Source organism: Natator depressus, chromosome 6 (genome assembly GCF_965152275.1).
Source record: "Natator depressus isolate rNatDep1 chromosome 6, rNatDep2.hap1, whole genome shotgun sequence".
In the NCBI taxonomy this organism is placed as follows: Eukaryota; Metazoa; Chordata; order Testudines; family Cheloniidae; genus Natator; species Natator depressus.
In genome coordinates, this window is record NC_134239.1 from 60,170,664 (window position 1) to 60,194,875 (window position 24,212).

General features: G+C 39.7%; 1 protein-coding gene across 2 annotated transcripts in view; it reads right to left on the reverse strand.

Annotated features, from left to right (window-relative positions):
• Positions 1-24,212, reverse strand: part of MYBPC3 (myosin binding protein C3) — a 137,075-nt gene that overhangs the window by 34,280 nt on the left and 78,583 nt on the right. For both annotated transcript variants that reach the window (XM_074955459.1, XM_074955460.1), the window contains exons 22-26: positions 22,683-22,787; positions 14,392-14,580; positions 11,699-11,833; positions 7,329-7,496; positions 3,460-3,548 (exon numbers count right to left, since the gene is read on the reverse strand). In XM_074955459.1, the coding sequence (XP_074811560.1) occupies positions 3,460-3,548; positions 7,329-7,496; positions 11,699-11,833; positions 14,392-14,580; positions 22,683-22,787 (686 nt within the window). The remainder of the gene's footprint in view (positions 1-3,459; positions 3,549-7,328; positions 7,497-11,698; positions 11,834-14,391; positions 14,581-22,682; positions 22,788-24,212) is intronic.

The window sequence follows — 24,212 nt, forward strand, 5'->3', positions numbered from 1 at the left end:
GTCCTAATTTTTTTAGCCTACCTGAAGAAGCTAAACCTCTCAATCTTTATTTTTATTTTCCTTTTGTTGTTTTTTGTTTAGAAAAGGTGATAAAAATTGGATATTGTAGTCTAAATATGATTTAATAAGTTCCTTCAGAGCTTTTACCTTAGTGAGAGCTATAGTTAAGGTTATAAATCAACATTCATTAAACTTGTTTTCACTTACAACTTTATGAAGAATTCTTTTGAGTTGAAATTTTCCACTCTTGGTTTCAGACCAAAAAAAATGTTTTGTGGAAAACTCCTTCAGCTGTTGAGTTATCACAGCAGCAAAATTATATATTTTTTCAATTTAAAAATGTTTTAAAGATTTAACAGTAACTCAACTGTGTCAGTAACAGTAACTCAAAATTGTCTGCCCTATAAAATGTTGCATTCTGTATGTGGCTAGACATGGGATGAGATGGGGTGGGATCTGAGTTACTACAGAGAATTCGTCCTGGGTATCTGGCTGGTGAATCTTACCCATTTGCTCAGGGTTCAGCTGATCGCCATATTTGGGGTCGGGAAGGAATTTTCCTCCAGGGCAGATTGGAAGAGGCCCTGGGGGGTTTTCGCCTTCCTCTGTAACATGGGGCACGGGTCACTTGCTGGAGGATTCTCTGCACCTTGAAGTCTTTAAACCATGATTTGAGGACTTCAATAGCTCAGACATAGGTGAGAGGTTTATTGCAGGAGTGGGTGGGTGAGATTCTGTGGCCTGCATTGTGCAGGAGGTCAGACTAGATGATCATAATGGTCCCTTCTGACCTTAATATCTATGAATCAGTGAAAAAATACTTCAGAAAGTTTAGGGGTGAGGGACTTGAGAAAGAATAATGGTAAGCATTTAATTTCATGGTAGCGGTGTTAAGCATGCAGTTCAGACATAAGACAAACTCCGTATGTCTCAACTTCACACATGACATATCACAGTTGCTTCAAATTTCTGACTTTCCACTGCTCATTGAAACGATACATCTCCATGCATATAAACCCCTTTGTATAACCTGGAAACCACAAGCCACAACACATGCAAACTATACTTTATATAGATTCCACTCATCTGTACATACAGTACTCCCACTTCCCATCCATCCTCAACATAATGCACTTTATAAGTACTATATATATACATTCTCTCCCTTACTGAAATGATATTTTGCATATCTCTAACTCCATCCATCTGAGATTTCAAAATGCTTTACAAACCTTAATGAATTAATTTCCACAAACACCCACACCTGACACTAAAGGTGTATCATTTTCTTCATTTTCTAGATGAGGAAAATGAGAAACATCAAATTATTTGCCTAAGGTCACACAGAATGTCAGTGTCAAATCCAGAAATAGAATCTGCAAGTTCTAACTTCCAGTCCTATGCCTCAGTCAGAAAACCGTCCTTCTTTGTATATGCTCATCCTGACATAAATTCACATACAAAAATATATGTTCTTTGGCATATGTGATTACTGTGATTGCTTATACAATTGCAGCAAATGGACGCACAGATAACCAGTAAGTGATGTAACTGCCTAGTTAATTATACACTCTGTATAATTTCAAGTGCATGCACATAGTAACTGTATGTAGTTGCACACATGCAGTTTTGAAAATCTGCCATGCAATTTTACACACTTTGAATACATGCCCAACAAAGCACTGACATTCATATCTGCCTCATGCATACAAATTACACTTCTAATGAACACATAGACACCGTACATGTGTGTAAACTCTGAACACCTCTCTGTGCAGGCTTATTTGCACAGAGATGCATAAACAAACATACTCTGTTAATGAGTATCCTAGCCACATTGTATACATAGACGCCATAAAAGCCACTGTTTTCTTCCTTTACACTCTTCAAGGTGTATGCAAGAGGAGAAGTAAGATACACCCCTTTCCAGTGGTGTAGCTCTCCCCTCCCAAGGAAGAAGGAAGCAGGGAAGAAAGAGTCACAATTCCTTCGGAATGCTTCTGAGGTAGCACAGATACATGCAGCCTCACATTCAGCTGAGCCTAAAGGTTTGGCTCTTCCCCCTGTCGATTATTTTTATATCAGTGTGAATGATGACAATTATTTGTATGAAATAAACTTTTGATGATTGAAATTTGTGTAGATTTTTTTCCTTCCTAAGATGTTTTTGAGTACTTATCTTTTTTAATTAAATGTAATGAACATGATTGATTTTTGTTGTCTTTTTTCTTTAATATTTTGTCCTTAATGTGAAATGTTAAAAATACTATTGTATGTTATTTATTACAACTGGAGCATGTAGTGAAAGCTATAGGTAAGGTGGACTAAGCATTTCCATTATAACCCCCCATTTTTAGTTGCTTGTCACTTTCTGAAGTTTTCACATTTGCATTGAGAATTTGATTTTAAATGGTTCATTTGTTTTTCAGTAGGAGGAAAGAGGGAAACAATCTTAACCCATTGTTGTACCTCAGCAGCAGGGTTTAGAAATCTGAAGTTTGGCAAGCAAGTCCTTAAGGAAGTGCAATATTTTAATTTGATTTGGCCAGGTTAATTTATTTATTTCTATTTAAATAATAAAAAGATGCCTATACAAAGCTCTGGCACATAATTAATACTATGAGAAAGGGTTATAAGGAGTTAAAAATCTTACTTTGGACATGTGCCATTTTTTCTGATAAAGGGTGCCGTGCATGTGCAATTTGGATTGTAGTAAAAGCCATCAAACTGAGGACATGAAATAAGACAGCACTGCCTCATTATATAATTTCTTTAAATTTGCACTCACAACTTTAACTCTATTGCCTGGCATTATAGTACATCTTTAATTGCATGAGCATAAGCTGGTATCTTGTCTTATTCATTGTGCAGATTGTACAATGTATTGTGAATGACGCAGGGCAGGAACACTCCGTTTTAAATAACTTATCAGAACAAAAACTAACAGGAGGGACATACATAAAATTATTATTTGTCAACAACAAAAAATCCTTTGTGTTAAAATATATTTAAACATAATTGAATTTGAACTATATATCTTAAATACATAAAGCCAGTTCTGGCTTATTGTTATTTTGATCATTGGACCCTTCTTTGCTATTCACTGCTTGCTATCTGATCTGTGAACAGAGGGCCAAATTCTGCTCAGTTACACTGATGTAAATCAGAAGTAAATCCATTGATTCCAGTGGATGTACTCCAGACTTACACTATTGTAAACAAACTGAATTTGGTCTAGTGTGAGGACTGGCCTAACTTGCTCCATATCTCTGCTTTATTTACTGTAAACTATCCAACCATATAGGGCTACTATCACATTTGATTCTAGGTTAAAGGTCACACGAGCCCATCATTTTTAGGAACCAGTGGCCAGCCAGCACGGGAGCTTGGGTAAGGAAAAAATAATCTGTTAGATAAGCAACTAAAGAGACCCATGTCAAAACTGAATCAATCACATACCTGGAAGGGAATCACAATGTTGATTGTCTCTCCTACTTTCTTCACCAGAGTCTGCCGTAGATAGCGAGGCAGCCAGAATTTGGGACGTTCTGTTGATAAAGACAGATGTCATATTTTGGTTATTTGAAATGTTAGGAAAATGAAGGAAAAACACCAATGGAGACAGCGTTTATACCTAACACTGGGAATCAATACAAAGTGCTTGTGAGCATGAGAAAATCAGAATGAATGCTACTCATACAGTTGGGAAAATTGATAATTTCCTGTGCATATTAATCTGTAACAGCAACTCTTGCCCTTGTTTCTGTACTTCTGCAGGCTCAATTGCTAGCAGGACTAGTGCATTTCCTCTGAATGAAGGAAGATTCTGGAGGTTTCTGCATAGTATATGCACCTCTTTGTGGAGCTCAGCTCCACTGGGTACCCATCTGCAGAGCAACAAGGGGGTAGGGCATGGGCAGGCTTGGCTGAGAGGCAGGGAAACTGCTGCTGCACAGATCCTCCAGTCCTCCTCCCAACACTACATCAGCCACTGGGTTTGCATCACTGTTGTGGAGTGGCTCAATAACACCTCGGTGACCAGCGGTGGAAGGAGTTGCACTTCATTACTCAGCATCAAGGGAGTAATTTGTGGCAGCTTACTTTTCCTTTACAAGTGGGAATCTTATTGCAAAGTGTATTCTGTCTTTTCAAATCCCGGCTCATTTGAATTTTTCTTGCTGTCATAAATATAAAGGGAAGGGTAACCACCTTTCTGTATACAGTGCTATGAAATCCCTCCTGGCCAGAGGCAAAACCCTTTCACCTGTAAAGGGTTAAGAAGCTAAGGTAACCTCGCTGGCACCTGATCCAAAATGACCAATGGGGGGACAAGATACTTTCAAATCTGGAGGGGGCGGGGGGTGGGGTGGGGGGACAAAGGGTCTGTCTGTCTGTATGATGCTTTTGCCGGAAACAGATCAGGAATACAGCCTTACAACTCCTGTAAAGTTAGTAAGTAATTTAGCTAGAACATGCGTTAGATTTTCTTTTGTTTAATGGCTGGTAAAATAAGCTGTGTCTTTTTGTAACTTAAGGTTTTGCCTTGAGGGATTCTCTGTGTTTTGAATCTGATTACCCTATAAGGTATTGACCATCCTGATTTTACAGAGGTGATTCTTTTACCTTTTCTTTAATTAAAATTCTTCTTTTAAGAACCTGATTGATTTTTCATTGTTCTTAAGATCCAAGGGTTTGGGTCTGTGTTCACCTGTACCAACTGGTGAGGATTCTTATCAAGCCTTCCCCAGGAAATGGGGTGTAGGGCTTGGGAGGATATTTTGGGGGAAGATGTCTCCAAGTGGGCTCTTTCCCTGTTCTTTGTTTAAAATGCTTGGTGGGGTAGCATACGGTTCAAGGACAAGGCAAAGTTTGTACCTTGGGGAAATTTTTAACCTAAGCTGGTAAGAATAAGCGTAGGGGGTCTTTCATGCAGGTCCCCACATCTGTACCCTAGAGTTCAGAGTGGGGAAGGAACCTTGACACTTGCATACTCTGTCTTACCTTTTCTCCTTCCCTCATCCATATCAATTATCTATAGAATGAAGTTGTAAGCCTGGATTTGGAGTACTCGTTCTTATATCTGTCTGGTTTTCGGATGCTCTGTAACGCTAGTTCATTACACTAGTGGGACTCTGGTAGGCATCTTGTGTGAGTCAAGAGTGAGGAATGGGCAGTTAACAGCTCTTAATATCTTTTGGACTGCAGTCAAATGAATTAAAACTTATTGCTATTGAGTGGTGGATAGGATGGTAATCAACAAAGTAGGACATGCAAGTGCAGATAACAGCTTTTATCCAGAGAGTCCTTGGCCTCAGTTCGCAGGAGTGTGAATGTTTGTCATTAACATACCAATCTATTTCAAGAATACTCTTATAAAATAAATACTTAAATAAATAAAGCATCTCTTAGTCAGACTTTGAGACAACCATTTCAGGAAGCAAAATGTAAACATTTTAAAAACTGAAATATGAATAAAAATATACTGACTATGGTCCAGATCCTGTTATCTCTCTTGTATATTTCCAGAATTAGGAAATGAATAGTTCAGAACCAACTTGAGAGAACTGTCAAGTATTAGAATATGGGCAGAGTTATACTCAAGTGAGAGAATGCCTGCTCGCTGTCCTCACGCTAAAGAGAGTGTGTACCCTACCAATCCCAGAATTTCCTCTCAGTTAGGAGAGACAAGCTTTCAAGCCACACAGAGCTCTTCCTCAGGTCTAGGGAAAGTACTCAGTGTGTCACAGCTAAATACAAGGCCAACAAATAGTTTAGCATAAGTAGTTAGCACATATTCTAAGAGACGTTTGAAGGTGAAGTAGCCTATTAAAACCCCTGTTTCATAGGACAAAAAGGAGGTTTAGTGGGTTACAGATTGTTGTAATAAGCCATAAATTCAGTGTCTTGATTAAGACCATGATTTTTAGGGAAGGTCTACACTACAAACTTGCATTGGTGTGGCTGCACTGTCTGGTGACGATGCTCTAAGCTGATCGGAGAGAGCTCTCCTGTTTGCTTAATAACTCCACGAGAGATGGTAGCTATGTCGGTGGGAAAAGCTCTTCTGTTGACTAGGACTGTCTACATGGGGGGTTAAGGTTGGTATAACTACATCGCTCAGGAGTGTGGATTTTTCACACCCCTGAACGACATAGTTATATTGAAGTAAGTGTGTAGCGTAGACCTGGCCATAGCGTCTAGCAATGTTAGGAATTTAAGCTCCCAGGCTCATCTTTTGAAAATGTTGTGCAGGTTTCCTTTGAGGATGGGGCTGATAGGTCAGATATGGAGTGATCACTTTTTGAAAACTGTTCACCCACAGGTGATACAGTGTTTTTGTCTTCTGTCCTCTTCTTCTGTAAGTTCATTTGAGAGCATAGTGATTGTCTCGTTTCACCCAGAGAGGTTGGAGGGCTGTTTGAAGACCAAGCTCATCATCAGAAGTAGGCTCCCCATAGACCAGGACACACCAACTCAAAGTAGCACCAGATACCACCAGAACAACAAAAGCAAAACCTGCGGACATATCTCCACTACTACAATGATCAGCACCCCTCACAACACACCTTTTAAGATCCATTGGTCCTATACATGCCTATCACAACATATGGTTTATCTCATCCAGTGCACTAAATGCCCCAATAACAACTATGTGGGTGAAACCAGAAAATCACTATGATCTCGAATGAACTCACACAGGAAAAGTATAAAAGACAAAAACACTGTATTAACTGTGGGTGAACACTTTTCACAAAGTGATCACTCTATATCTGACCTATCTCCCCATCCTCAAAGGAAATATGCACGCTTTCAATAAAACGAGGAGTATTTGTACAGACTAACATGGCTACCACTCTGAAACCTGTCACTTTCAAAAGACAAACCTAGGAGCTTAAATTCCTAACTTTGCTAAAGACTAAAAAATCATGGTCTTAATAAAGACACTGGATTTACGGCTTATTACAACAATCTGTTAACCCACTAACCCCTCTTTTTGTCCTATTACTACCGGGGTGTTAACGGGCCATTTCACTCTGATGGTCCCTTAGTTTAGCATAAGTAGTTAGCACACATTCTATCTCTTCAATCTTGTATTTAGCTGTGATGCTCTGAGAACCTTTCCCAGACCTAAGGAAGAGCTCTGTGTAGCTGGAAAGCTTGTCTCTATCACCAACAGAAGTTGGTCCAATAAAAGATATTACCTCACCCACCTAACATCCTGGGACTGACATGGCTACAACAACACTGCATACTTTCCATTAAAGGACATTATTAGAATTGTCCTGAAGGAAATAGATAAGTGATACTTGTTCACTCCCGATACTCACGCAGGATCTCTTGGATGGTAACAGGCTCTTTGGTTAGAGCTGGTTCGCTCTCACCAGCCAGGTTTATAGCCCTGACACGAAAGTAGAGTTTGTCCCCGGTGACCAGATCTTTAATGAGTGCAGATGTTCGCTCAGTTAGGCCCTGAAGAGCTGGAACCCACTCTGTAGCTGTAAGAAAAGGGTTTCTGTTTTAAAATAATACAAACTTTCTAAACTAAAGTTCCCTCTAGTTTCTTTAGGACTGTGTCTTCAGGAAGTTTAGTGATGACTGTTGAGGGGTTTCTTTGCAACTGATTTCATAAAAGTGGAAGGGAGTGGCTCTAACAGGGAGGCAGTGAGTTAGGGTTAATTCTTTCCTGAAATTGATATATCCCTTAACTATGTATATGGTACTTGGATACTATGGTGACAGAAACATGCTTCTAACAACAATAGTGCAAATAATGGAATTTATCACCTCATTTTTTTCTGCATTTTTACAAGTTGATGGCAGTAGGAGGACAGAATTTCTATTGCTTCTTCAGTAATATTAACAGCATAGAAGTCATGATACTAATAGCACTGCTGTCATGCTGTGGTGATGTAACAGTGATTCTGGTAACTCTGCAGTGAAGTGAGCTGTAGCTCACAAAAGCTTATGCTCAAATAAATTTGTTAGTCTCTAAGGTGCCACAAATACTCCTTTTCTTTTTGCTGATACAGACTGACATGGCTGCTACTCTGTAACCTGTCATTAGTGAATAGATACTAGTGAATAGACACTTTAGAAGAACCTAATACAGATTACATGGCATCACCATATAGTAACATGGTACTGCAGTGACCTTAAGAGATACAGCTGCTTTGTCAATGGTGATTGGTAACAGAGAAGATTCTATATTCCATTATTCCATGTTGATGCTACAGTGATTGTGGTGATTATGATTATGATGCTGCTGCAGCAGTTTATTTGATGACATGATAATGGTGATGTTGTGAAGATACCATGAACATGAGGATTCTAGACTTGCTGCAGTAATACTTTGGTAACCATAGACATATGGTATCAAGTAAGATTAGGGTAACTGTGGTATTTAATTAAGGGTATGTCTACTCTAGAACCACTACAGTGACATAGCTGTGGCGCTGCAGTTACACCATTGTAGCGCTGTAGTGCAAATTAGGGCTGTCAAGCTGTCATAAACATACAGCTAAGGGTAGCATAAAATCCCTCCTTTACCTGTAAGGGGTTACGAAGCTCAAATAACCTGGTTGGCACCTGACCAAAAGGACCAATAAGAGAAGAAGATCCTTTCAAATCTGTGTGGGGAGGTTTTTTATTTGTGTTATTTTTGTTGCTCTCTCCAGGACAGAGAGGGACCAGGGCAGGAAAAACCATCTCCTAAAACCCTACCTGAAATAAGCATCTAGATTACAAAAATTGCAAGTAAAGCAAGGAAATCTGTTAGATTATCTTCTGTTTTAGCTTGTGAATTTTCCCTATGCTAAGAGGGAGGTTTATTCCTGTTTTTTTGTAACTTTGAAGTTTTGCCTAGAGGAGACTTCTCTGTGTTTTAAATCTTATTACCCTGTAAAACTACCTTCCATCCTGATTTTACAGAGGTGCTTCTTTTACTTTTTTCTTCACAATAAAGTTCTGTTTTTAAGAATCTGATTGGTTTTTAGTGTCCTAAAAACCCAAGGGTCTGGTCTGTGCTCATCTTGTTTACCTATTTGGTTGGTATATTATTCTCAAGCCTCCCCAGGAAAGGGGGTGAAGGGGCTTGGGGGGGCGTATTTTGGGGAAACAGGAACTCCAAGTGGTCCTTTTCCTGAATCTTTGTCTAACTCACTTGGTGGTGGCAGTGATACCGTCCAAGGACAAGGAGGAATTTGTGCCTTGGGGAAATTTTTAACCTAAGCTGGTAGAATTAAGCTTAGGGGGTTTTCATGCAGGTCCCCACATCTGTACCCCAGAGTTCAGAGTGGGGAGGGAACCCTGACACAAGCAATTAAAAAAAATTGCAATTAATCACGCAGTTAAATAATAATAGAATATCATTTATTTAAATATTTTGATGGTTTCTACATTTTCAAATATACTGATTTCAGTTACAACACAGAATACAAAGTGTACAGCGCTCACTTTATATTTATTTTTTATTACAAATATTTGCACTATAAAATATAAAAGAAATAGTATTTTTCAATTAATCTAACACAAGTACTGTAGTGCAATCTCTTTACCATGAAAGTTGAACTTACAAATGTAGAATTATGTACCAAAAAAACTGCATTCAAAAATAAAACATTGTAAAACTTTAGAGCCTACCAATCCACTTAATCCTACGTCTTTGTTCAACCAATCACTCAGACAAATAAGTTTGTTTACATTTGCAGGAGATAATGCTGCCTGCTTCTTGTTTACAGTGTCACCTGAAAGTGAGAACAGGTGTTTGCATGGCACTGTTGTAGCTGGCTCGCAAGATATTTACGTGCCAGATGTGCTAAAGATTCATATGTCCCTTTCATGTTTCGATCACCATTCCATAGGAAATGCGTCCATGCTGATGACAGGTTCTGTTCGACACCCAAAGCAGTGTGGACCATTCAGAGCATGTTCGTTTTCATCATCTGAGTCAGATACCACTGGCGGAAGGTTGATTTTCTTTTTTGGTAGTTCGTGTTCTGTAATTTCCGCATCAGAATGTTGGTCTTTTAAGACTTCTGAAAGCATGCTCTACACCTTGTCCCTCTCAGATTTTGGAAGGCACTTCAGATTCTTAAACCTTGGGTCCAGTGCTATAGCTATCTTTAGAAATCTCACATTGGTACTTTCTTTGTGTTTTGTCAAATCTGCAGTGAAAGTGTTCTTAAAACAAACAATGTGTGCTGGGTCATCATCTGAGACTGCAAAAACATGAAATATATGGCAGAATGTGGGTAAAATAGAGCAGGGGACATACAATTCTCCCCCAAGGAGTTCAGTCACAAATGTAATTAACACATTCTTTTTTTAATGCATGTCATCAGCATGGAAGCATGAAAGGGCATACAAATGTTTAGCATATCTGACACGTAAATACCTTGCAATGCCAGCTACAAAAGTGCCATGCAAACACCTGTTGTCACTTTTAGGTGACATTGTAAACAAGGAGCGGGCAGCATTATCTCCCATAAATGTAAACAAACTTGTTTGTCTTAGCGATTGGCTGAACAAGAGGTAAGACTGAGTGGACTTGTCGGCTCTAAAGTTTTACATTGGGGGTTTTTTTTTGAGTGCAGTTATACAAAAAAAAACCCCTACATTTATAAGTTTCACGTTCACAATAAAGAGATTGCACTACAGTACTTGTATGAGGTGAATTGAAAAGTACTATTTCCTTTGTTTATCATGTTTACAGTGCCAATATTTGTAATAAAAATAATATAAAGTGAGCACTGTACACTTTGTATTCTGTGTTGTAACTGAAATCAATATATTTGAAAATGTAGAAAAACATTAAAAAATATTTAATGAATTTCAGTTGGTGTTCTATTGTTTAACGATGCAATTAAAACTGCAATTAATTGTGATTGATTAATTTTTTGAGTTAATCACGTGAGTTAACTGCGATTAATTGACAGCCCTAGTACAAATGCTTCCTACATTGACAGAAGCAGTTTTTCTGTGGACGAAGATAATCCATCTCTCCAAGAGGCAGTAGCTAGGTCAATAGAAGAATCCATGGCCTAGGCATGTCTACATGGGGAGGATGGAGGCAGAGAAGCAGGTCCACTCAACTATGATGCTGAGGGTGCAACATTTTTTACAGCCCTGAGCAATGGAGCTAGGTAAACCTAAGTTTTAGTGTTGACCAGGCCTTGTGTTTACTTACTTATTTAGTTTAGTTTAGTTGTATTACTGTAGCACCTAGGAGCCCTAGTCAAGGACCAGGACCCCAAAATGCTGGTTGTTGTACATACGTAAAACAAAAAGACATTGCTAATGTGTTGTCTGTAGAGATGATATGGGTTGTTTGACTTGGGTTGGATGCTGCAGAAATGCTAAGATGATGATTGCAGTGATGCACTGAGTCTTTTGGCAATACTGTGGTTAAATGCAGGTACTGTTTGTGATGATTATTGTGAAGATGATGGTGTGACAACAATGTTATGGTTGATATGATTATATCATGGTACTATGAGAATGCTGAAGTAAATGTGGCAATGCTTGATAATTATTTTGGGATCACATCCACCATTGTTAGTGGTAAGCTTTAATGTAATGATGCTGGATGTCCTTATTTGTAGTGCTGCTGTTGTGAAGCTGTAGTAGTTATGGTGATATTTTAGTTATTCTGTTCTGCTGATAATGCTCAATCAATACTGTGGTACTAGGGCTTACTCACATCCTTCTTTGCAGTACTCCACATTGTAGCCATCTAGTCCCCCTGCTCCAATCCGCTCAGGGGGTCTCCACTTCAGGGTAACAGTGCTGTCAGAGATGTCTTCCACTGTAAAGTGAGTTGGTTCACTTGGGGGAGCTAAAAGAAAACAAGTAGAAAGTAAAATTCTGAGATACAGGATTATAAGTGAGAGAACATGGTAGATATACAGGGAGTGATCAGCGTATGAATTATATTACTAAGCGGGGGGTGGGCAAGAGGTCAAAATGATATAGAATCATATCAAACCCCAGCTCTAAAATGTAACCTTTGTCGCTCCATCTGATGGACGAGTCAGTGACTAAAACCCAGACAAGGAGGAATACAAGATACTTGTACAGTAACGTAGGAAGTCTAGCTAGATAGCAGTTGCTGTGCGTAAGTTCCTTTATAGATAAAAGCTGATGAAGAGACTAGAGCTCTGGAGAAATGAATCAGCTTTTCAGCTGAGGAGAGCAGGGGAACGGGAAAAAACAATATCTGTACAATTTGTATACTGCACTTATGACTTGACTATTACCAGGTAAAATTCACATAGACAGGGCCAAATTCATCAATGGCACAAATTGGTGTAACACATTTTACTTCAGTAGTGGTATGTTGGCTTACCCCAGTGGTAAAAGTGGCCCATAGTATCCATATTTATTTACAAGTGCAACTAGATCTGGTCTGTGCAATAGAAACAGAAACATGAGAAAAAACATTTTGGTGTCAGGGGTTTCACTTCTGCTAAATTTATCAGCATGCCCCCTCAGAACAGGGGCTTCTTGCCCTGTGAGTCTTCTGCACTTCATAGCTCAGCAAGAACAGCAGTTAAATACAGTCCTAGTGTCTCATCTTATCAGCTTCTTTTCTACTAGTTTGAAAAAACAAAGAAAAGTCTTGCTAAAGAGTTCTGAAACCTGAATAGGCCTCAGGAAAACAAAACTTAGATTTAGGTACCAGTACCAAAACCATAATTCAAAAATGTGAGCTGAAAGTGAACTTGCTTAAAGTCACATATTGCATGGCTGAAACACTGTATTGAGAAGTTTTCCAGCTGTTGTTATCTGATCCCTTCTTCATCCAGATAGATATTTAAGTAGGATATCCCCAGGGCACATGCTCTGAGGAGTTACTTGAAGGTTGGAATTGCAGATTGTGCATTTCTAGCATTTTATATCCCTTGTGGAAAAAATACTCTATTTGGGACACATTTCATAAAAGGACTGCAGAGAACCTACTACATGTGAGAGGATGTAAACTGTGTACCAAAGTATTAATACAGTGGCTCATTCACATACCACTTAAGTTATATGGTATGGCAGAACACATTTTAAATAAATTATTTTTGCCATACCAAATATGTATATATCATAAACTAAACAGCTCTGGAATATTTTAAACATTTTAAATATTGCTTTAAATATATCAATTATGCTGTAAGCTCAGTACAGTTTAATACACTGTTTAATTGATTTAGATTATATTATTAGCATTGTAGTTTATTACTGCTATTAAAAAAACCAGATTTTAACCAGTTCCTTGCTGTTGCTGCATTTCATCAACAGCCTTCATTTTCAAAATGAGATAAAGATTGGGCACCATACACAAGAGGAAAAGGTAATTAGCAGCACACATGACCATACAAAACATACTGCAAACCCAAATACTATTCTCTGAAGCAATGGGCTCAGGCTTTATCCCTAATCTAGTAAATCTCTGCCTGTTCCATGAAAACTTTGGACCTTTTTGTTCAGTAGCTCCTCTTGATGGCTCTTGTTGCTTCCCTTCTGTCTCCGTAGCCCAACTGTTGGGTGACTGAAGTCCAGAGTTAACAGACCCCTCTTGCAGTTCATCCTGCCCTCCTGGCCCCTTGCAATGGCCTTTTGCTTTCACACTGTCTCCTTTAGAAGACTGTTCCCCCTGGCTACAGTCTGCAGATTGGGCCACTTTAGTCATTTCAGACTCCAGCTATTGGTATTTTTGTTACTGCTGTTTCTAAAGCCCTCAATGGCTGGCTTCCTGGAGACTCACACAGTTTGCTCCCAGCTCAGGGACTGCTGAAGACACTGTACTGCTGGGTTGAGAGGAATTATTTATAGAAAATAATTCCTCGGATATTTTCTTAATCAACTAGCCTTGTAGCTCTGGAAGGGGCTAGGATTAAAGGAGGAGGGATACTATGATATTTGCACCCATAAGGGAATAGGGGAAGCTGAGAGGGGCTGGGAAAATGCTATTAATTAGTTCCCTCTCCTCTCCAGACCCGGCCTTGGCTCTCACACTTCTAATTATAACAGCTAGAAATTCATCAGCAATTTCATGAAACTAGAATCTCTGTGCTCCCCAGGGAAGGGAATGGGGGAAAGAGAAGAGAAAAATGACAAAGAAAAAAGGTTTGACCTGAAGAAGAGCTCTGTGTGAGCTTGAAAACTTGTCTCTCTCTCTCTCACCAATAGAAGTTGGCCCGAGAAAGATATTACCTCACCCACATTGTCTCTCTAAAGAAAAAAGGGTGAGAAGTATGGAAGGGAGAGAAAATATCAAATGACTAGTTAGCTGTCTCAAAAAAGTAAACATTTTTTCTCTTTAGAGATGGTGGAATGAGAAGGTGAGAGTTCATTTATCTGTTTCTTTGAGGTCAGAGAGATACTATACCATGTGATGAAACGCACCAATTGGCATGAAGGGCTGTGAGGCGGGGCTAGGCCGGGACATGCCAATGGAATTCACAGCATAAAGCCGCATCTCATAAACAACACCTTCAATCATTCGCTTGGCTTCATATGACAGCTCCTTCAAAAGGTCAAAGTTCAGCCGCATCCACCGGTAGCTCTTCTTCTTTTTCCTCTCTAAGATGTATCCTATGAATGAAAAAAATTTCTGTGATGTACAAGAATTAGAAGTGGCTGAGACAGCATAATTTTCTGAAGGAAAAGGAAAACCATCCTTCTGACTGTATGGAGGGGCCCAATCCAGGCCCAACACTCCTGAGTTTGCACTTCAGAGCCTCCTCTCTGGGGATCTAGGTGGGATCCAGTACTATCTATCTCCTGTGCTCCAGAGTCTTGCTGGGCCCAGTAGTAGACACTCTACACTGCCGTTAGTTCTTATCATCAGATTTGATTTCTCTGTTCTAAGACCTGAAATTTGCCTGAGCTTTTGAGAAGGAATATGATGACACCGTCCTTCTCAACAGAAACAACAGTGGAAGGAAGGAAACCCACATTGCTGGAATTTACCATTTCTTTTACTATATTTCCCTTTTCAGTCAAATTGTCCTAAGCCAGAGAGAGTGGCAAGTAAGCAAATAAAAGGCAATAAGAAACCTCTTTAAAACAAAAGAGAGAGAGAGAGAGAGAAATATAATTGTAAATGAATCGCCAGGATGTGCACATAACTAAATTGCTGTTGCTCTCCACCTTCCATGCTCTGTTCCCCCTCTACTATTTGACATCTTCATTTGTTTGATCACATTGGAAATTTAAATTGTAGCTCTTCTGGAGCTGCGGATGCCTTTCTATGTCTGTTGTTAAGCACCTAGCACACTCTCGATGCTATACAATAATAGTATTCTATTATGTATAGTATGTAAAAATAGTAAACAAAGTTGAGAAAGGGTAGAGTTCCCATCTGCCCTCTCTCGACCCATTACATGGCTTGGGAACAAGTATTCTTCATTAATCACTGAACCAATTAAGGCATGAGCGCCTCATGTGAAGGTAAAGATTTGAAATAGTGTAGGCCAATTACCAGATAGAGATGGTAAATTTGTTAATAATGATGCTGGAAAGACAGAAATGTTCAGTAAACATTTCTTTTCTATATTTGGATGATGTACTCATATCATATGAGAATGATGAAGTACTTTCCAGCCCATTAGTACAGAGTAGGCTGTTAGGCAACATTTAGTAGGGATAAACATTTTTAATTCATTAGACCTGGATAACTTTCATCAAGAGTCCTAAAAGAGTTGGCTGAGGAGATCTGTGGCCTGGTGGTGTTAATTTTTAATAAATCTTGGAATACTAGGGAAATTTTAGAAGAATGGAAGCGTGTTAATGTTATTCCATTATTCAAAAGGGCAAGCAGGATGACCTGGCTAGCTTTAAGCAGGTTAGCCTGAAATCAGTCCTGGGCAAAATACTGGATAAGCTGATACAGGATTCAATTGGTAAAGAGTTAAAGGATAGGAATATAATTAATGCCAATCAAAATGGTTTTGTGGAAAATAGGTTTTGTCAAACAATCTGATTTAATTTTTTAAATTAAAATTAAAGGAGATTACAAGTTCAGCTGAAAAAGGTAACTGCATAGATCTAATATATTTAGACTTCTGTAAGGTGTTTGGCTGAGTACCAAACTACATCCTGATTAAAAAATTAGTATTATGCAATATCAATAGATGTTAAATGGATTAAGAACTGGCTAGCTGACAGATCTCAAAAAGTAGTTATCAATGAGGGGAAGTCATTGAATAGGGGTGTTTCTGTTCCACTGAATGCATCCGATGAAGTGAGCTGTAGCTCACGAAAGCTTATGCTCAAATAAATTTGTTAGTCTCTAAGGTGCCACAAGTACTCCTTTTCTTTTTGCAAATACAGACTAACACGGCTGCTACTCTGAAGCATATAAGTACTTTCATAGTGACAAAATATCAAGCACTAAAGGGTTATTTAATGTAGTGGAGAAAGGCACAACAAGAACTAGTGGCTGAAAGCTGAAGCCAGATAAATTCAAATTAGAAGTTAGGCAAAAAATTTTAACAGTGAGAATAATTAACTATTGGAACAAATTACCAAGGAAAGTGGTAAAGTCTCCATCTCTTGTGTTCAAATTAAGACTGGATAACTTTCTGGAAGTTGTGCTTTCACCAAACACAAGTTATGCTTTATTAAATGCATGTTACTGGTCTCAATGTAGGGGTAACAGGGTGAAAATTAATGACCTCTGACTAAGGTCCCTTCTGGTCTTAAACTATATGAATCTTCCCACATAATTTGTATATGAAATGCATTGAGATTCTTGCATGGAAGATAATTTAGAAGAACAAATATCATTCTAGTTTGGTTTGAGTGACATCCTATTATTATGACTTCCCCTGACATTTTTCACTTCTGACGCTGGGAGACAGATGCCAGCTTATGCCAAGGCCCCTAGGCCTCATGGAACAATGACAGATGAGAAATGGGAAATTTCACCAAATGGGAAAGAATCTTTAATTAATGTGATGTGCTGGTCCCGCACACAGGAAGGCCCATTGAAACCAAAGGAGCCATTGTAAAACATCAAAGTACAAAGACTTTGTTGATAGTCCCACACACCCCCATGAAGAGGAGACAGGTGCAAATACTTGTCCCATCAGTTTGAACTATGGGGGAAGGGAATGAGAATCCCTGTATCATTATACTGCTTGGAATTTAGAGAGGGCAGTAGTTTCTAAGCATAAGCAAGGGATCCCCAATCTGCTTAGCCTTGGTTAGCTCTACAGGACATAGAAAGCTTGCATATCACAGCACCTTCTAATACATTTTGGAACCTAAGACTGTAACTAATTTGTGTGTGTATGTTTACCTTCTTTAACCTTGTAAATAACTCTCTTATTTCTTAGTTAATAAATCTTTAGTTAACATTTGTAGCCAATCCTATAATTATCATTGGTGTGAGGTCTAAGGTGCAACTGAACTGGGATAAGTGTCTGGTCCTTTGGGATTGGGAGTAACCTGAACACTGTTGTGATTTTTGGTATAAGGGACCATCTGTCACAAAGGCAGGTTTGCTTGGGTGGTAAAATAGACTGGAGTACTGAAGGGGACTATCTGAGACTCCATGTTCAGGCTGCTGTAGTGCTTGAGGAGTTCACACTTATTATTTGGTTGGTGAAATCTAAGTATAGGACTCACAACTAGTTTGGGGTTTGTGCCCTGCTTTTTGACAGTCTGCCCTGAGGTTGGCACTCACACCTGTGAGCTACTCAAGAGAGCCTAACACCACTGTCAACTTTTCCCATTAAAATCTTCAGTTATTTATTATGCACTGGTTGCACTTTAGCTAAGGTTGCATTACAAAGTTCAGTTTTAACAAGAACTTCAAACCTTTGTTTTGTAAAATCTTATTGACATGGCAAAAAATAAAACATTGAATATAAATTTTGAGCACTGTTTGAATTTTTCATGGTGTTTTTTAAAAAAATGAATTGATACAGAGAGAATAAGAAGAATTTAAAAATCACCCCCTTTGGCAATTTTTCACTGGTTTGCTCATTTTTTGTCTGCTTCTCCAAGAAATCTGACACACTCTGGGACTTGTCCTTTGTCCACATTGTTGCCCTATATGTGCTAGACTATCAATCATAAATTGGTAGCTTTTGTCTGTAGAGGATTTTATAACTTTTTAGTAATTATAGTAAATATTAGCTCCAAGATGAACCTGCTGAATTAATTTGATGATAAATCTGTTTTGGCTTGAACGCTGTCACTCACTCCTGGAGACAAAGAAACACATGAGTGAGAGAGATTCAATAAGTACCCATGTAGTGTACAGGAAAACTTCCTGGTCTTGGAAAGACAAGACCAATAATTAAAATCTCACCTCTTCCTACTTTTGTTTAAATTCCAATGCAATTCAATACCCTTATTGTTGACTAACCCCATAAACCCCAAATTAGAAGATGGTTAGGGAATCGCTGCTGAAGACTCCCCTCCATTTTAAAAATACGTTAGCAGAGATCTTATGCAAGGCCACCTTAGGCTCATAACTCAGGTCTCTAAGGATAGGTACACTAGTCAGTAGTAGAATACTGGTGATCAGCAGTCCTGGATTCTATCCCTGGCTTTCGGAGAGGGTCATGGTTTATCCTGTAGAGATAGGACAACCCAAACTGATTTTAGTCACTCTGTGTGGTGCCATGGACAAGATTGGGGTTTGTCATGTTAGGCTATGTCTACGTTGCAATGAAAAATCTGTGGCTGGCCCACGCCAACTGACTCAAACTCATAGTGCTCAGACTAAGGGGCTGTTTAATTGCGGTATAGATGCTCAGGCTCCAGGTGGGGCCTTCTCTTTTGGACCCTACAAGGTGGGAGGGTCTCAGAGCTCAGCTGCAACCTGAGCCCAAACATCTGCACAGCAATTAAACAGCCCCATAGCACAAGCCAGTTGGCACAGTGTAGACATACCCTAACATGATAAATCCCAGTCTTATCCACAGCAACACACTACCTTTCAGAATGACTAAATCAGCTGTAGCTCACGAAAGCTCATGCTCAAATAAATTGGTTAGTCTCTAAGGTGCCACAAGTCCTCCTTTTCTTTTTGCGAATACAGACTAACACGGCTTTTACTCTGAAATAAATCAGCTTGGGTTATCCTATATAGCAGGGTTCTCAAAATTTGACATAGTTAGACTCGGTGAGCTATGAAAAAAATGACTACGCCTCCCCATAGTTTAGTAAAACAATATAACAAACTGAAAATCCTATATGTTGCAAAAAATAATAAAAATGTAAAGATTTGATCAATTATAGATCAGTAGGAGTTTCAGAAGTATTAATTTTAAGTTCAAAAACAGTACAAATGGAAGCAGCTAAAATAAAACTTCACAAACATTTTAGGAAACATGACACCAAATAATGATGTATTAATTCAGTATAATATCAATCAGCCCTATCTTATCAGTGGAAGGGGTGTGTTTGTTTCCTTGCTGTACAAAGTAGTGGAATTCAGGGTTGCAGTGTAGAAAGGAAGAGACATAAGTCATCTTCAACAGAAAGCCGGGAGCCATACTTTGTTTTCATTGCAGTTAATAGTGAGAAGCCTGACTAGCATAGGTAGGTGGATAAAAAAGGAATGAGGGCTTTAGGTACCCAGTGTATTAATTCATGAAACTCAGATAACCACCAATAACCAGTAGCTGTGTAGCATTTGATATATCGGTAGACTCCTCTATCTTAATTGAATAATATGGGCTCTGACAAACACTTTCTAGGAGCTGCTCTTTTATATTAGTGGCCATCTCCGCAATACGGTGTGAAACTGTGTCATTAGAAAGTGGGATCACGTCTAGCTGTGATGCTGCTTTCTCTTTTATCATCACCACACATATCCTTTGCAGCTGGAAGTAGTAGTTTCTCACCTATGTTGTGCAGCTTACCAGCTCTGGCAATGCACAAAGCCACATGGTAAGAAGCCTCAGTAGCGTTCATGTTAACAGTGCTTAGACTTCAACAACTTTTTTTTGTCCTGGTAATGAGATGCATAGCTTGCAGGGCCACATATTGTCATTTACCAGTATATCGCCGCCTACAACACCTTGAGGCCTTGGTGCATCGCTGGACCAGCACCATGTAAAGCCCAGTTTGAAATAAGCTTTGTCGTATTTTTGTCTTCTGCGTTTTGCTGGAACTTCCACTTCTGCCCTCACTTTGGCTTGTGTTGTACACTTTTGTCCCTTTGTCACAAAACGATCCATTTCTCATATAAGCTGTTTCTCGCTGTTTCTTGCTGATAATGTTTTTAAGTTCTTGGGGGAAAAAAACATGCAACAGATGTCTGACGTTTCGCAGTTGCTAAGATCGCCCTTCATGGGACTAGTGAAGAGACCTGCAGTGGCCCATGCGGCTGTGGTTCCCACTGGCAGAGCAGGCAGGGCAGGCTGCAGTTCCCCTTGTCACCTCCGGGCGGGCTCCAGCTGTCAGCCCGGGCTCTGCTTGTCAGAGCAGGGTGTGCTGTGGCTCCGGCTCTCAGCCCAGACTCCCACTCCGTCAAAGCAGGGCAGGCTGCGGCTCCCCCTTCAGCCCAGATTCCTGCTGTCAGAGGGTCTCCCCTGCTTTGTTTTTAATCTACAGAGGCTGTGAGTCTATGACAGGTCTCAGCTTGAGAGGCTGGCTCTTTAGCATAAGGTGTAAAGACTCATGTTTTTACCTCTGGAGGTCACTGATTCACTCCCTATTGTTGGCCAAGATGGCAGCCATCATACCAGCAGGTGTTTCACATGGGCATTTTGGCAAGCTGAGTGGCATGCTTCATACTGGCGGGGATGGGAGATCCATATAGATAAAACTGCTAGTGTAATGCCAGACCTGAAGAAGAGCTCTGTGTGGCTCGAAAACTTGTCTCGCTCACCAATAGAAGTTGGTCCAATAAAACATATTCCATCACCCACCTTGTCTCTCTAATATCCTGGGACCGAAGCAGCTACAACTACACTGCATAGTGTAATATAGACACACACACCCTGCAGCTGCTGCTGGCTGTATCCAATTTTCAGAAGTCCAGGCAAGACTTTGGAGGGTTTTAGAAGCGAGTGATGACACAGACTTCTTCACGGAGGTTCCTTCCAGCTGATAGATTATGTAATCAGTTCTAAACATGGAGGGTTTCTCATGGTGTACTTACTTTCAGTAACTTTTAAAAGGGGATAAAATATTTAAAACTTCTCAATGGGGATAAAACAAATAATTTTCTGATGTACACCTCAGTCTCTCTCACTCTTCAGGAGTATCAATGTAGTCAGGAGCAGCTTCAGCAACACAGTTTCTCTCTCTGATTCCCAGGCACGTTCTGCTCCATTTCTCACCTGACTGTGGGAAGCTATCCACTGTTGTACATCAAAACCATAAAAACCTAGGAAATTAGTAAGCAAAAACTACAGTGATAGTAGTATCAGTGACCTCTACAGTGTTAAGGCAGAATAACTTTCCAAACACATGGAAAGCATGACAGTCAAATGTGCTGATCTATTGATATAAAAGCATATGAGGTCACTTAAGATTTTGTGCTAGCGAGTGTAAGTTTAATGAAGTTGTATTGCTTTTTGTTATCTATTGGAGATGGACATGAAAGCCTTATGGGGTTTTGGAATGCATCAAAGTTAATGTTGTGGGCAATATGAAAATGGAAGGGAATGCACAAATCTTTCCCCTTAACTTATCTTCATACTTTTAAGGGTTTCAATGAAAAGAGTGAATTCTGCTGCAACCTTAACTGTCACTAAACATTAGTATTTGCAGTTTTTGTTCTAGTTTTGCTGATAGCAAAATCCTTGACATGATATTAGTTAAAACTTTAATTAGGGATTGAAAACAATACTTAAATGACCTGACCCAACCAAAAGCAGCTCCACATAACCGAACCATTGGTTTCAGAGTAGCAGCCGTGTTAGTCTGTATTCGCAAAAAGAACAGGAGTACTTGTGGCACCTTAGAGACTAACGACTTTATTTGAGCATAAGCTTTCGTGAGCTACAGCTCACTTCATCGGATGCATTGATGTGACCTTTTCAAACTATTTTGTGAGCTTTTGATAACAGCAACATGGCAACTGCTGGTGTGTTTCTTCACATCTGATAGTTTAAGCTATTAACTCCTTGGTGGCTGGAGTGGACACTTCGCAGGTCCTGTTATTCCTGCACAGGGTACCAGTGACTCCTATAGAAGTTACTCCTTTCTTTTGGGAAAAAACAAAGATCTAATACAAACTCTACTCTCCTAGAATATAGTATGAGGAGTTAAAAGGGAGGAATATAGTAGATCATCCATAGCTACAGTGCTTCTCATGAGGCTTCATAAAGGGTGTACTGTGCTGAAACAAGGAAACTCAAGCAAGTCCAGACCCTATAGACTTCAGCAAAGTTTCAGAGTGTGGAATGGGAATGTCTGACTTTAGTTTCCTTCTGCCTTGACACTAGACATTCCCATTTGTGCCCTTGTCCAAACACAGACTTAAGTCTGTCAGTGAAACGTGTCCCTGATTTAGATGGGGCAGATACAAGGCACTCTGCCCCCAAGATTAAAGGGCCAGGATTCCGATAGCTTGAGAATGAGTAGTGTGCATCTCTCAGTTTTAAGAGTCAGCATATCTGATTTCCGTATGAATATGCTGATAAAGGCCCCAGGTCTCATTTTAAAGGGCCAGTAACTGGTATAGATGAGTCTGCGGAGGACTCTTTCTTTTTAGCAACTCTTACCCAGTATTGGTTGGCCTCCATCATATTTAGGGGGTTGCCACTGCACTGTGCAGTAATCCTCTCCAACATTGATGATCTTGGGAGCTTCTGGAGGATCAGGAACGTCTGAAGATTGTATGAGAGAGGGAGTGTCAAAATTATTACCCTTGCCATCAGCTATGTTACTAAACATTTTTGTTGAGCATTTTTCCACATTATATATCTCAAGGATATCCGCACAACCAAATCAAACCTAGTGAGAGATCTCTCCTCCTTCATTATGAAGACACTGTCTGTCTGTCTATGGTATTTCTAATGTGCAGATCTAGATCTGTAGCATCTAAGCACCAGATACAGTATAAGTCATTACCTCAGTCCAGACTGTGCCCTGCTCTTTGATGCTTCTAGGTTAGGTTGCTTTTACTTTAAATTATGTTTGATTATTCATATTTCTTAATCTACACATATATAGACACATCTTTGTGAAATACAAAATTTTAGCTGCATAGTCCTCTGTATAATCTGCCCACACCCCACCAAGGTTTTGACGGCTGCAGTCATAACATATTTCCTCTGGCCTGCAGAATAGGTGCATTCCTGAGATGCATCATTGTTGTTCCATAATTTGGCAGGCAGAGGGAGCTGTTGCAGAGAGAGGTTGCCTCTTGCTACTCCTGGGGGAATTCTGTGCCACTGCATATTCTTTCTGCTCCTGAATCGAGATTGGGAGTGGAGGTGGTTGTGTGTATCTAGGAAATAAGTTATCCACATATTTTTAACAAGAAAACATGGAATACTGGATGTATCCACTCATGGTACATGGTAGCTGGAGCTTGAAGTTCATGAGGTTAATCTGTTGAATGATCTGGAATGAGCCAAGATAACAGTGGTTTAGTTTTCTTGAGGGTCGGGAGGTGTCCAAGTGCTGAGCTGAGAGACATATCCTGTCGATGGAGGTCAGTGTATTGTTTGTAGTCCTCTTTGGCTGAGTTTGTGTGATTTTAATTCCTCTTGAATGTGGTGGAGATGTTCAACGAAATTGGAGGCCGCAGGGTCTCATGGGAGGTTGGCGGTACAGATGGATGAAATCAGGACTGGAAGCAATAACTGAAACAGAAGGGACTTTGGCAGATTGATTTGTGATCGGAGTTATTGTAAGCAAACTTGGCAAAAGGCAAGAGCCTGATCCAGTCATGTTGATGAAGCAGTGAAGACATTTTTCTAGAATTTCGCTTATCCGTTCTGTTTGTCCATCCATCTGGGGGTGGTAGGCAGAGGAAATGTGTAGGGTGACTTCCAGGAGTTTGAACAATTCTCTCCAAAAATGGGAGACAAATTGTGGCCCACAGTTGGATGTAATCTCAGTTGATAACCCATGGAGCTTGAAGATGTGGTTGAAAAATAAGTTAGCCATTGCTTGTGCAGTTGGGATCTTCTGACAAGGCAAAAAGTGCACCATTTTGGTGTGGAGTTTGACAACGATCAGTATAGCTGTGCAGCCCTAAGAAGTGGGGAAGTCAGTGATTAAATCTATTTATTGATTTAACTGCT